This window comes from Labeo rohita, chromosome 5 (assembly GCF_022985175.1).
Source record: "Labeo rohita strain BAU-BD-2019 chromosome 5, IGBB_LRoh.1.0, whole genome shotgun sequence".
Taxonomy (NCBI): Eukaryota; Metazoa; Chordata; class Actinopteri; order Cypriniformes; family Cyprinidae; genus Labeo; species Labeo rohita.
In genome coordinates this window covers 25,354,550-25,370,457 of record NC_066873.1, presented here as the reverse complement: position 1 = coordinate 25,370,457, position 15,908 = coordinate 25,354,550, and the positions used below count along the sequence as shown (strand labels likewise).

The 15,908-nt window shown below is 36.2% G+C and overlaps 1 protein-coding gene across 1 annotated transcript in view; it reads left to right on the top strand.

Moving 5' to 3' along the window:
• The first annotated feature begins 6,463 nt into the window (after window positions 1-6,463).
• The window catches only part of lamc3 (laminin, gamma 3), an 87,653-nt gene continuing 78,208 nt past the window's right edge, over window positions 6,464-15,908 (top strand). Inside the window, exons 1-2 of the mRNA XM_051110486.1 lie at window positions 6,464-7,245; window positions 12,631-12,935. Coding sequence (XP_050966443.1) covers window positions 6,876-7,245; window positions 12,631-12,935 — 675 coding nt within the window. The 5' untranslated portion in view covers window positions 6,464-6,875. The remainder of the gene's footprint in view (window positions 7,246-12,630; window positions 12,936-15,908) is intronic.

Sequence of the window (15,908 nt, the reverse complement as noted above, 5' to 3'; positions counted from 1 at the left end):
TTTATGTGTTTTCATTTGAATGACTTTGTAGGAGTCATTCATTTTAAGATAATGAAATCATTGGACTTTGTATAGTCTGACTGAAATAGAAGACCTAGAACTCATACACAGCCTTTTCTTGGGCAGTCTGAAGATAAGCAGAAGGAAAAGTAAAAGCACTCCTGTTTTATTGGTGCCACTGCTCTTAATTCTGGGGCTAATGGTGAAGCAGCCATGCCATTTATCTCCCATAGCGTTCTCAATTTGACCTTTACAGATGCTTATCACTGACCGCAATCTGTTCTGCTCCTTCTGTCTTTACAAGTCTTTTTTGCTGCTGCTCCATTTCTCCTTCTTTTTTGTCTCTATCGTTTACCATTTTCAGTTCAATGTTGTTCAGCTTTATTGGTATGACATCTGTAGGACATATTGTCTCTTTCTTGCACTCTTCCTCTCACCAGTTCATCTATCTATCTATCTATCTATCTATCATATCACTGTATTGGTATAAATATTGTACCGTCTTTTTCACTGTCATGTTCGATTTTAATAGTCATCTGTCATTTTAGATAATTATCACAAATGCAATATATGCATTTGCTTTCTGGTTAGATAACCATGTTTAATTTCATCTCATTTGATTCTAATTTGTTTTTGCACAAAACACACAATTGTTGTTTTTTTTTTTTTTTTTTTTTTTTTTATCTGTGTGTAAATGCGTTTAAATATACATCCATTTGTGAGCCGAGCACATTTGAGTTTGCTCTCTTTTCTCCCTAAGGAATGAAGGCCACAGTTCATTCAGTTCATTCAATGTACTTAAACTGCAATCAAAACTCAGGTGAGAATGAAACCATCTTTGGTTTTAAATAGAGGTGTAGAATGGAGTGGATTTTAATGGAGTGAAGCAGGATGCTCCAAGGGGTGTACTGCAAGTGCTCTACATCTGTGTTCTCACTTTTTCAGTCACCGCACACTCAAGATTCATTAGGGTTCTGTATGAAATCTTTTCATCTAACAGTGTGGATGCACACCTTGATGGAGTGGTCTCATCTTTTCTATATCTGGTTGTCTCCACCACCCCCATCCCTCTATTATTGTCATTTGTTTTTCATCTTTATGTAACATGTAGCCTACCTTCTATCTATGCATCCACCCACCTTTCCTTCTTCCATCACCTAATTGTCTTCTTCTGTCTTACTCTCATCATGTCTTCACACATGTCAAATGTGTCATTGCTCTCTTTCTCAGTCTCATTTGCCTCAACTTCCTTGGTCTTGTTTGAGCCTGTCTTTCCATAATGTGACAATCCATTGTGCAATTAAAGCCCCCCACTGTCACACAAGAGCACACATATTCCCCCTGTCTCTCTCTGTTTCATCTAGATTAGTACCTTTTCTGTTCACCTTCTGTAATTCCTAAATTGGCAGACAAAATCATTCATAAATCATACACTTTGGCACTTGTTCTCATAGTGTCTGTGTGTTTGTGCTGGTGACTGACTAAGCACCATGTTCAGGTGCTTATGGCTCATTTCCCCTTAATAATATCAATTCATTTTTAAAGCACACACACATCTAGCTTGCCCATTCATCTAAAAGCAAATCAGCTCAAATAATATTGTAAGTCTTGTCCTTTTCAGAGATTGTTACATGTCCTTTCTCAGCTGTAGGGGTTGTTTTTTGTACACATAGGAAACCTTGTACATGGACATGTATGCATAGTGCATATTTCTGAAGCTTTATACATTCATTGTTGCTGGGCGATATACTGGTTCAAAATGGTAAACCGGTTTGAATTACGCACACAGTGTAAAGCAATGTAAACAATGTTGTAAGTTGAGAGGAGATTCCCACTAACTATATAGCCTACACTTATGACTAATGGTTGGGGAACTTTTAGAACTATTAACACACGACTAATTCTTTAACAAGGTGTATACCCTGTGTATTGCCATCAATAAAATGCACCTGTGTTCGTTGTCCATAACATACACCTGCCCATACCATAACCCCACCACCACCGTGGGCCATGACATCAAACCGCTCACCCACACGACGCCATACACGCTGTCTGCCATCTGCCCTGTACAGTTAAAACCAGGATTCATCCATGAAGAGAACACCTCTCCAAAGTGCCAGACGCCATCGAATGCGAGCATTTGTCCACTCAAGTCGGTTACAGCGATGAACTGCAGTCAGGTTGAGACCCCGATGAGGACGACAAGCATGCAGATGAGCTTCCTTGAGACGGTTTCTGACAGTTTGTGCAGAAATTCTTTGGTTATGCAAACCAATTGTTGCAGCAACTGTCTGGGTGACTGGTCTCAGATGATCTTGGAGGTGAAGATGCTGAATGTGGAGGTACTGGGCTGGTGTGGTTACACATCATCTGAACTTGCAACATCTGTGGCATTGTGCTGTGTGATAAAACTGCACATTTAGAGTGGTCTTTTATTGTGACCAGCCTAAGGCACAGCTGTACAATAATCATGCTGTCTAATCAGCATCTTGATATGCCACACCTGTGAGGTGGATAGATTATCTTGGCAAAGGAGAAGTGCTCACTAACACAGATTTAGACAGATTTGTGAACAATATTTGAGAGAAATAGGCCTTTTTTGTACATAGAAAAAGTCTTAGATCTTTGTGTTCAGCTCATGAAAAATGGGGGCAAAAACAAAAGTGCTGCATTTATAATTTTGGTCAGTGTAGAAAGTAAGGACTAGTGTGAGGAAGTTTTCAATTCCAGTTTAAACAGAAAAAAACAATATATGCACAGTTGTACAACGAGTGAAGCTGTCTCAAACCACTTATACAAAAGCTTGTTTAATTGTTTGTTGGAAATTTGTTTTACACAATAATATATATACTGGAATTTTTGAAATGATTTGATTTGGTTGGTTGTTTGATTGAACTTTTAATTTTAATATTGACACATGAGCAGTACAGAACAGTCCGGTATCTTTGAAATAAAACACAAAACAAAATAAATAATTTAATAAATGCAAACGGTATATAAAATATGTATAAATAACATCAACGTGCGTCATTTATTGGACATTAGATATATGACGCACACAAGTCTCTGAAGCACTTTAGATGCACTAATCAAAGCCACTAAGGTACAGTTGAGTGAAAATGTAAAAACTGCAGTGTTATTCCAGCACAGAGCAATGAAAGCGAGGGACATCCTAATGAAGGCTTTTATAATGACTATTCCCTGACTTAATAAACCATCAGCTAATCAGACAGGGACGAAAGGTCAAAAGACAAAGGATAAAGAAAAACATTGCGTACATATAAAAATCGCTGGACCTTCATAAAACCCTCTTAACTTGTCTTCGCCTTTTTTTTTTTTTTTGGTAAATAAATGTAGGTAGTAAAGCCATATAGAGTGACCATTCCCATCGTTTGTAACTTAAGGTTTTGGTTCACGTACAAAAAAAACACTTTGTTATAACAGATTTTGTGTAGCAAATGATGAATGAATATCTGGCCCCTTACCCCTGCACTTTTCTCTCCCCTGAATGTTTAGCAGGTCCTCTGAGTGAAGTGTGCTCATTCATCTTGATAAAATAATGATGGGCTGTTTTTACAGCAGTTCTAGCTCTGAGGTGCTGCCCGGTAGCACAATACTATAAAACCACTATTGCACCCTGCATACTTGACAAAGCTGAGACAAAGCTGATTAAATGTCAGTTTACCAGTACAGCTTCAACTGCAGACATGTAAATGTATAAGAGAGAATTTTTGAATTTGTAAAAAGCAGTCATTACAGAGAAACAATGTAAAACTCAATACACTTATTGGTTTTCATTTGCTATCTGATTTTGTGCTGCAATGAAAGCTAAACTGTCATCATTTATTTTTACAGCCACTTATCTCTTCATTAAAATGTATGGTAATGCTTTTGAAACAGTAAAATGCAGAATCCTGTTGGAATGAAAAACATTCACACCTTGAAATATAATCCACTTATCCAGCTATATTGCAAGCCTGACACTTTACATTTGGCGAGTTAAATATGAGACACATCATTGCATATGCCTGAATGATGCTGTCTTTTGCATTGCAGTCTAAACACAGCGGAAATTGTGCCGCAGCGGAATTGAATTACTGTCCAATCACAGTCCTGTCAATGAAAAGCAATGTCATGAGTGTGGTGCATTTATTCTACATGTTTCTCTGTAATGATTGTATTTCTGTGTGGTGTGAATTTTCCTTCATATAAAAGGTTCCCAGAAAGGAAAATCAATCATTCTATTCTCTTTACTGCATACCGTGTCCTTTAAACAAATGATTATGTTGTTGCTTGAGATTACCTTGACTTAATGAGTGCACACAATCAAATTACACTCAACTGAAATGAATAGTTACATTGCCATTTACCACAAACACTGCAAGTATGTCAGTTTGTTTGCTGAAGGAAGGAGTCGAGTGCCGGTGATTGCTTCAAATATTTATGTTTACATAGGAAACTTCAGGTTATTTGCATGTGTAAATATTCATTGACTGGTATTCGAAAAAATGTGCCTCTATAGGTTTTATCATCACTGGTTGCTATTCGCAAGGAGATCTATAATCCTTGGAGAAAGTTATCCATTTCCCATCCCACTGGCACTCTCTCGGCTGTCACAGTGTATCCTAAAAGTTTTTTGTTTTGCAAAAGAGGGTGTGATTTAAAAAGTAAGGAAAGATTGGAAGATTACCCTAACATTTTGCCCCACAATGTTGCAGAGAACAATAAATCTAATGTGTAAATGTATGCATTTCAATAGTTTTTATAATTTGTTAATTCATTGTTCAGATACACTCTAAAAAATGCTGGGTTAAAAACAACCATTTCTGAGTTATTTGGCAACTCATCGCTGGCTAAATATTGGACAGAACACTTGTTGTGTTTTATATATTAACCCATTTGCTGGGTTGTTTTCTCTCTACACAGAACGCAAAATGTATATCCAGTTTTAACGGGTTCGCCACATACAGCCCAACACTGGGTTACACTGACCCAGCATTGGGTAGGTATGTGAGGGGGTTCATCATTTATATTGACAGTAAAAATGACCCAGCAGCAGAGTTACAGAAAACTACCCAGCACCTAGGTAAAAAAAAATATATATTAAGAATAACACAATAAAATGACACAACAACCTGAACCCAGCATTTGGGTTAAAAAAAAAAATAACCCATCATTTTTTAGAGTGCAGAAAAACTACCCAGCATCTGAACAAAAATGTAAAACAAACAAAAAAATAATAATAATAAAATAAAAATAACTCCAAAAATTGACCCAACAGACTGAACCCAGCATTTGAGTTAAAAAAAAAATAAAAATAAAAATAACTCCAGCACTTGAGTTTTAAAAATAACCCAATAAAATGACCCAACATTCTGCAGCATTTGGGTTAAGAAACTAACTCAGCATTTCTTTAGAGTAAAAATGTTAAAAATAACCCAATAAAATGACCCAACATTCTGAACCCAGCATTTGGGTTACAAAACATAACCCAGCATTTCTTTAGAGTACAGAAAACTACCCAGCACCTGAGTAAAAATAACCCAATAAAATGACCCAACAGGCTGAACCCAGCATTTGGGTAACAAAAATAACCCAGCATTTCTTTAGAGTGCAGAAAACTACCCAGCACCTGAGTAAAAATAACCCAATAAAATGACCCAACAGGCTGAACCCAGCATTTGGGTTAAAAAAATAAATAACCCAGCATTATTTAAAGTGCAGAAAAACTACCCAGCACCTGGGTAAAAATGTTAAAAAATAACCAAATAAAATGACCCAACAAGTTGATTTTCGTTAAAAAAAAAAAAAGAACCCAGCATTTTTCGAGTGCAGAAAACTACCCAGCACCTGAGTAAACATGTTAAAAATAACTCTCTAAAATGACCCAAAAGGCTGAACCCAGCATTTGGGTTAAAAATAACTGAAGTGCATTAATGCATTAATTCTATGTTCTATGAATTATTATTATTATGGGAATAATATACTAGCCTGAATTTTAAATGAAGGGATTGTCATAAAATAATGGACTCATTCAGATTACTTAATTAATTAAATAAAACAAATGGTGTAGAAACATTTTTAATCATAAATTGCTATTAAATGTCACAATTAATCCCAAAGAAACAAAGTAATGTTGAATTAAATGTAAAATTCTGAAGCAGAACAAAGTGTTTTGTGCTGTGTGTTGTAGTTACAGGCATCCCCCAGCAGGGATACTGGGGTCATAATAACCAGCTAAACCTTGACCCCTCGGTTGTTTTATGATGTATACTTGCTAACAGTGGTTTCTCTGTACCCTTTCAAAAGAGGGCGCTGCTCTTCCAAACTCTCTCACTCCTCTTTCTACTTTTTTTCATACTCTCATGTTGTCCCTCCCTCTATTTATCTAATTATTGGTCAACCGCAGTTGACTTCCCTCTAGCCCCCTCTCTCCTCCCTCTACTTTGTCTGTCTGCGAATCCACATGAGGGGAGCTTGTGTCCCAGACTTCTTAGAGTTGAAACACATGCTGATAGAAAGAAAAAAGCACTGAAGACAAAGGCTGAGGATGGAGGAATATTCCAGTTTCTTTATACCTTTTCTTCTTAACTGAATGTATGTGTGCATGCAACTATTGTGTACTGAATGAAACTTTCTTGCTGCATGCAAACTTGACTTGAATTGTTTCTGCATTACAAAAAATGTGTGTATCTGCATGTGTGTTTGCTATATCCCATACTTTATTATGCTTGCCTTTGAACACTGAACTACTGAACTTCCCTTGAAGTTTTTTCCCTGTAGCATGTGGCTCTGATTTAGATTATTTGCTAGACTTGTTTTGGTTCGCTCGGCTCTTTTGAAGTTGTTTCTGTTTCAGACCGTTGCACTGAAGAATGGATTCCTCTGCACTTCACTCTCTTTTATTTCTGCTTTTCACCTTCTTCTCCCATGTTCTTGGTGGAATGGACTCCTGTTACGATGAGGAGGGCGTCCCGAGCCGCTGTTTGCCTAAATTTGAAAACGCGGCCTTCAATCGTACAGTGATCGTTTCGAATGTGTGCGGTATCCCACCTGAGGACTATTGCATGCAGACGGGGTCCACGCGGTCGTGTCACTTCTGTGATGCCTTGGACTTGGAACTGAATCGCAACGCCACTTACCTGACGGACTTCCACACGGATGAAGAGCCCACCTGGTGGCAGAGCCAGTCCATGTTCTATGGAGTTCAGTATCCTAATTCAGTCAACATCACACTGCATCTTGGTAAGACACCCAGTTTGGGCTTTAATATCAATCAAAAAATGGGAAACGAAGCCTATTTGTGCACATGGAATGTACAAAAACCATAAACCAAGTGTTGTACTTAATTGTGCTAAAATGTGTATTTGAATATATGTATTTTTTATATTACAATCAACACTTTTGAGACCATAAATCACTATCTAGACACTATCTTTCCATCATAACAAGTATGTGAATGTGGGCCATCCAAATGCATCCTATTCTTTATCTTACTAAACCTACATGTAGGTCTATCTATTTTTTATTATATTAAACATTTACCCCAGCATTATACTGTGTAAACTGAATGTTATCTGAACAGCATCTAAGAAGCAAGAGGCTTGCTAGTCACAATGAGTTTCCCAGCTGTGAATCTGATGCTGTCTGTAAATGTGAACACCTCTGAAATCTAATGTCATTTTGGTGGCCCATAAGATGAGATGACTCTGATATCTCAGCAGGTTTCTGGTTTTATTACATTATTGCCCTGCAGACTTTACGCTACAGTGTTTTCAATCACAAGCATTCCCATATGTCTAGAATGTAACTATTATGAAACTTAATGTTATTTGTATTCTGAAAGGTGAATTTTTGTTCTTGTTTTTCTGCTTGAACTCTCAGAGACCCAGCAGATTAGAATTGCAATGTTTTTAAACAGCAATTAAAAAATACTTAACTTTCACTGAATATGGGTAAACACGGTAGATGACATTCTAAAATCGATCAAAACAATGGCTTTGGTTATTAGTATATTAACTGCCACAGCTTTCTAAAATCACGCAAAACAACATACAAGCCAGCAGACACAATTTGTAACAAATTCATCTATTTACGAAAAAATGTAAACATTTATAGTATATATATACTGCCATTCAAAAGTTTGGAATCAGTAAGATTTATGCTTTTTAAAGAATTTCTTCTGCTTATCAAGACTGCATTAAATTTAATGCAGATAAACTGTAATATTGTGAAATATTATTGGAATTTAAAATAATGGGTTTCTATTTTAATATACTTATAATTTATTTCTTTGATGCATAGCTGAATTTTCAGCATCATAAGTCTTCAGGGTCACTTGATCCTTTAGAACTCATTCTTATATGCTGATTTATCATCAGTGCTGGAAACACTTGTGCTGCTTAATATTTTTTTGGAACCTGTGATACTTTTTTCAGAATTCTTTGATGAATAAAAGTTAAAAAGAACATTTATTCAAAATATAATTGTTTTTTTAACAATATACACTACTGTTCAAAGGTTTGGGGTCTGTCTTTTTGTTCTTTTTTTTAAAAAAAGAAATTAATACTTTTATTCAAAAAGGACGGGTTAAATTGATACAAAGTGCTAGTAAAGACTTATATTGTAAGAAAAGATTTATATTTTGAATAAATGCTGTTCTTTCAAGCTTTTTATTCATCAAAGAAATCCTGAAAAAAATGGTTCCAAAAATATGAAGCAGTGCAACTGTTTATTTGATAATAAATAAGCATATTAGAATCATTTCTAAAGGATAATGTGACATTGAATACTGAATGCCTGATAAAAGTTTAGCTTTGTATCAAAGGAATAAATTATATTTTAAAGTATATTAAAATAGAAAACTTCTGTTTTGAATTGCAATAATATTTCACAATATTACCGTTTTTCTTTTGATCAAATATACTCAGATTTTAAGAGCAGAAAAAGACTTCTTTAAAAACATTAAGAATCCTACTGATCCCAAACTTTTGAACGGCAGTGTATATATAATTTATATATAATTAAGCCTTGCATGCCCTGACATTCTGGACATTTTTCGAAGCAAAGCACTATGCATTAGGGGTCAAACCTTTTTCTATTTTTCTTAAAGCTCATTATTATCATTATTGTCTTATTGATATAACATTTAATAGTGTGTTTGTTTAATTAAGTAATATTAAAATAACTATTTTAATTAAAATACGTTTTGATATGAATGTTTACCACAGTATTTAAATGGTCAAATAGTGAATTTGTTAACTTATCGTGACTGTAAAACTTTAACTTACTGTATCAAAAAACAGTGTTGAAATTTTGCAACTCTAAATGCCCAGCATTTCCATTTTTCAAAGTTTTTCCATATTATACCCTTTTGCAAATTTTACCTCAAAGAAATTGTTTTTATAACAAATAGCTTCCTAAAGACATGTTTAAGGGTAAAGCCAAAGTCATTGGTTCAGTTCCCAGGGAATGCACAAACTGATCAAATGTATATCCTGAATGTAGTGTGAACAGCTTTAAAAATGCAATAAGTTACAAAGTCAGTGTGAAAAACAAAGACACACATAAACTGTGGATGGTCTCTTCACATGTTATAGGCTACAGATGGTTTCTTCCTGTCTCAGTGGGAGGTTGTAAGCTGCGGTATGAAGCAGACTTGGTTTTGTAAGAAGTCTGGCTATGAAGGCTACAGTATTGAGCATGTAGTTGCATCTTTTCCTCAATGCTAAAACTGTTGATTCATAACGCAAACAAACACCTGTCATTCGGATTCTCTTGTCATAAAACGAGCTGTAATCACAGTGCATGTGCTTCTGCACATCAAAAGTTCAGATGTGATTTGGTGATTCTCTTGGAAGCACATTTTGTGAAAGAGAGAGAGGAAAAAAAGGAGATGAAAGGGCACTGAAATTATGTTTAAACAGGCTAATCAGGCATAAAAGTGTATTTGCTCACATTCAAAAATGCCTTGCAGTTGGGTGTCTATGAAAGGCCTTCTCACATTTCCAAACCAAACAGATACATCCTAGGGAGGCCGACACAGACAGATAGACACACGCACTGTGGAGAGAGTGATGGGGGGTGGTACAGAAAACGTTACAAAGAATAAGACAAGCACAAAAAGCAGCAGAGGTCCAGTGGCAGGTCAGGTCTTTCCCATACACACATGTAAACATACACAAACACACACTTGCAAACTTCTAAGGAATGTTTCCACATCTGGTTTCCATTGTGGGTTTCATTCAAAGATGTTCAAAGGTCCGATATGAGATACAGATGTTTGCTGCAAAATACTTCAACGGAACATTAAAGATTGTTGTGTGCAAATCAGTGTTTAAGAACATGTTCACTTGGAAATCTTATATATGTAGATGTTGAAAGAATACAGTTAATTACTAAACATTTTCCAGTTGGTCTGCATATCTTCAGGTTTTTATGTAGTGCACTGAAAATTGTGAATCTTAACAGGATTTTGTTTTCCATTCGTTTACCATCTCTTTTTCTCCAAATCTTAATAAAAGAAAAAATTGTTTCAGTTTTACTATACACAGACGTGATTACTTTATAGTTTATTTATAAATATTGAGTCTGGGCAGGTTGAGTCGAGTTCAGAACCAAACAAACGCACACATATCTGCGGATACGTTTAGTCTACTGCATCATGGTGGCTTTCTGTGAAGGTACAAATGAATACACATTAAACCTGTGGGTGACATACACATTATATGTATGTACATATTCAAATTCAAGTGCTGCTGAGTGATTTATTGTTTTTTGTTTTTTTTTCCTTTCTTTTTTTTCCAGTGTGTTTCATCATCATGATTAGAGCTGGAGACCAACTCTTGTTTTTGTTTTTTTCCTCTTGCCCGTTTTTCTCCATTTCCTTCCTTTTTTTTTCTCCAGCCAAGATAATCTTCTGACATGCTGAGATGAAATTATGCTTAAACGATTTCAACATGGCAACCGAAATGGTGTGAGTGAGCATGTCTATGTAGTATATGACAGAAATTATGATTTATAAAAGAGAGATACAAAGATTTAAAAAAAGATATATCCTTCTTTCTGTGGTAGGGACTCTTTCTGCAAATTACATCATTATGCCAATAGGTGGCGACAAGTGACTTATGTCTTTATGAGTGAGTCAGTGAGTCATTGAAGGAATGGTTCATTCAAAAACTGATAAATTCATTAAAATACTTGACTGTTCCAACTTGGAATAGCATATTAGCCTACTATTCTTATTATATCTTAAAGGGCACTTATGCCCCGTTTTACAAGATGTAGGGTACAATAGGGCTCTTTCCTCTAAACCACTAGATGGCACGAAAACGTGACGTAGCACTTTCTAGAACATTCGCTTTTCAAGATGCACATGCAAATTTGTCTGATCCTTGACGTGATCGCGTGCCACAGTGCAAAGTTGATTCTGTACTTACTTCATCTAATATTTGATGTTTTTTAAAATGTTGTAGATTTAAGTGGCAAATGAGAATCGCTAAAATGAATGCATATATTTTGAGACAAATTTCTTCTTAATGATTTTCAGTTTTGTTTAAGATAATTAAAGCAACAGTTTTTAAATAAAGAAAGAATATGTGAAAGTATTGATTCAATTCATTTTGAAAATGCCTATTTTGAGTGGAATCAGGAACATTCTGTTTTATCTTTAAATGCAAATGAGCTGCTCCTCCCCGCCCCTTTTCCAGAATAGAACTGTGCTTTTACAGCTTGTACAAGCACCTTTTACACCTTGAATACTGTTAAAAAACATCTGTTTGGTTTTGATTATCATTGTCCTAAAATCATGCATTTTAAAGCCATATTAGTTTCTGTTATAAGGTTTTCCCAGCACACACATCCTAAGCACACACACAGAAAGCAACGAGACTTCCAGTTCTTTAACCACTGTAGGGAAATAACGAGAAGAATAACAATGTGCAGTAAATTGTAAAAATGTAAATGGTGCTGTTTGTCTGTATATATCAGTATGGTTGTGTTATTGTTGCTATTTAGACTACATGCAGTCAGTTACCAGCTGTAGAGTTTATTAGTTGATGACGACCTGATGATCATGTGGTAGCAACACTGGTAATAAGTATATTAGTTTTACAGGAAAGGTAGCAGATTGTAAAATACGGCAGAACAACAGTAGACTTTCTGTTGACTAAATATAAATGGACTTAAACTAAATAACTGTCTTTTTGTCACAGTTATATCTCTTTCATTGCACTGGCTGCAGGAACAGTCCCTTTGAAGAAACCCAGGGTTAACGACTTCTCAGGAACTCTCCAGTTCATTTGGACACTTATATTCAAGCAGCAATTAAACTGATAAAGTACCACCAAGGCACAAGCTCCACATATTCTCGTCAGACACACAAGAAAGCTACTTTCTGCTCTAAATTGGATAAAGTGTCCTCATCCTCTTTTTCCGTTTTCATCCTTAATTTTCTTTTGGGTTGATCTTTCACCTGCTCACTCTCAATTTTACCAATCACCACTGACATAATAAAAACTAAGGGACATTTAATAACCTGGACTTTAATTCTCAGACTACGAAGGTACTGAATTTTGTGTGACCTGTCCATAATAATTGTATTGACATAAACACTTTTGTTGTTTTTCCAAGGCAAGTCCTTTGAGATCACATATGTGCGTCTGAAGTTCTACACCAGCCGACCAGAGAGCTTCGCCATCTACAAGCGAACCGGGGAGAATGGACAATGGCAGCCGTATCAATATTACAGCGCTTCCTGTCGGAAGATGTACGGGAGGGACAATAAGGGCTTCATACGTCCAGGTGAGAATGAAAGGACGGCACTCTGCACGGATGAATTTAGTGACATCTCACCACTAACTGGCGGAAATGTGGCCTTCTCCACACTGGAGGGACGACCCAGTGCCTACAACTTCGACCAGAGTCCTGTGTTACAGGTATGTCATGCTATTTTATGAGAGTTTGGATGTCTTGTAATTCTACGGTTTATATTTAACCCATCTGGATGCGTCTTTTAGCATGCCAAATACAAACACAAACTATTTCTAATGTAAACCCGAGGCATTTACAGTGTGTATGTGTGCAAAATATTTATCTTCATGGCTTGTTGACAGTAGCTTGCTGTTTTAGTTAGCGGCTCCTCTCCTTGGCCTTTAGATATGCAGATGGGTGTGCTTTGTTGTTGCAGAGGAGAGCTTTAAGGGAAATATACCTCACTGTCAAGCTTCTCTAAGTTTCAAACTTTCACAGCAGAATCTCACAGGCTAAACATGAGTGTGCTCAGCATGCCGTGCAACTAAATACAGCCTGCAACCTTTTCCGAAGATTTCTTTGTACACAGTGATGCAGTCACAGTCGTCAGATGAAGTTCAGAAAATCACAGATGACAGGCAACTGCCAGAGCTAACCCAACTCTTTGATACACTGTATATGATACACATACATATGGGTGTTTCTGCAACTATGGACATTTTGGTCCTGAGGAATATAAACTCTTGTTTCACACTTTCACTAGCTTGTCTGCTAGAAATTTCCAATGGTGTGCACACATACCTGACAGAAAAGTTTTGTCTTTAGCATTTTTTTTTTTAAAGTCATGAACGTTTTCACTACAGTGTCACTTCCAAAATATCTGAGGTGATGTATTGTGGTTTCTATCTTTCTTTAATGGATAATTACATTTTTAAGATTTTTATAATGCAATGACCAACTTTTTTATCTTGGTAAATGCATTTATGTCACCTTAATACTAAAAATGTTTTAACATTTTGCATATTTTGACAAAATTGTGATGGAAAATGTAACACAATAATTGGGTCCTGAGCACTGGTGCTGTGAGGACCCTATTGTAATTGCTCAGATTCTTCTTCTTCTTCTCTAAAATGAATTGCATTTTTAGGGCCTAAACATGCTCGATAACTCGGAAAACTTTGCACACAAGTCAAAAGTGGTGAAAATGTACATCTGATATGGGTTTCAGATGTGGGTGTGGCAAAATAGTGCCACCTATAAAATTTCAACAAAGTGCCCTTTGAGCTATGTTTCACACACATGTACGAAAATCAGTAGACACATGTAACACACCAGTACCTACAAAAAAGTCCTTGGTGCGAAGTCCGTAACCCAACAGGAAGTCTGTTATTTAGAATTTTCTCTGCAAGTTCTGTGCCATTTTTGGCCATTTCAGGCATTTCCTCCTAGTGATTTAAACAGATCAACACCAAATTTGGTCAGTCTAATCTAAAGCCCTTTGTGACTTTAAATTGCGAAGATCTTGAGTTTTTGTTGAAGGGTGTGTCAGTGGCGGCCTGAGAAACTTTGATGTTTCGCCATGAAAAAAGTTGTTGTTATAATTCAGGCGTCCGATCTGCACCAAAATTCACGTTTGATAAGAATCCTGTTCTGAACACATGCCCATGACCATATTCGGTTATAGCCATAGCACCACCTACTGGCAACAGGAAGTGTCTGACCCAAACTTCACACGTTCGACAAGAGTCCTGGCTTGAACACATCTAAAGGCCAATATTCTGTTATAATCATAGCACCACCTGCTGGCAACAGAAAATGACTTGTTTTACACTAACTTACACATGCAATATCCAATCTACACCAAACTTCACACGTTTGGTAAGAGTCCTGGTTTGAAGACATCTACATGCCAATATTCAGTTATCAATATAATCAATAATAGATTTATATAGAGCCTGTTTAAATCTATAAAATGTACATACAATCCATTTGGAAATCATTTAAAAATTAAATTATGTTGAAGACATGCTAAAATGTTTACAAGACAGATTTAACGTGACCTTCAAAAAAAAAAAAAAATCTATTCTGACTGGAACATTAAAGTGTCCAAAGTTGAAAAGTGCCCATATATTGAAATGGGTGAAGCCTAAATCAAACCATATTTGACAGGATATTAGATCATCAGTACCTGCAAGAAGAGCACTCAGAATAAGAGCTCACCGCCTCCACATCTATTTTTGTAACAAGAAAATGGATGGAAGGAAAAGAAAGTATCCTCGATAACAGAAGGGTCATAGCGATTGAAACTGATGTGATTATGCCTCATGAAGTGTTTGAATGCAGCTTTCTAAAAAAAAGTAATGCAAATATTAAATTGCATGATTATTGTTAAGATTTAAAACAGAAGATGTTACAATTGAGCAGGAGATAAGGATTTTAGCCTGTGATTTTTGACTGTAATGAATGTGTTTTGGTTCAGTGCAGCAAAGTTTAAATGACTTGTGATTTAAATGATTTTATTTGTCTCATAATGATCAGATATAAGTAGGTGGCTAAAATCCATTCACAAAATGTTTGAGGCCCCATTTACACCTGTATCAAGCGCTGATCTTATCACAAAAAAATGGATGTTAATGGGTAAACAGGGACCTCGACATTCAGCGACTGAACAGGCATAAAGATGTTTGGACCTACTGAGGTTTGTTGTGGAATTTTGAACAGGCCTATTTTAGGTAAAAGCTTTTTCACTTTCAGTCTCTTCATCATCCTCTTTTCTTTCACTGTTTCAAAGAAAAACAGCCAGCCTGTCTGTTTACAAAAATAAAAGCCACTAGAGGAGGACAAGAGAAGGGATGTCATTTTGTTTAAGAGCAGAGATAACAGTTTGACTTCTTGTGATTGAGGCTTGTAGCCTGATGTGTGAAATAGAATCTCCCTATCACACAGATGGGAGATGAATTGGGTTTTTAAAATCAGTATGTAAGGAGACTCCAGTGGCCTCACAAAAAAGGAGAAGGAACTGGAAGAGAGTGCTTGACTTGATGTAGTCCAGCTGCTGGGCTGAGAGGTAAATAGTAATCAGCATATGTGTATACACATACACACACTGTCCAGTGTGTCTTCCACTATGGACTTGGATCCTGAAGGCTAAGCTATTA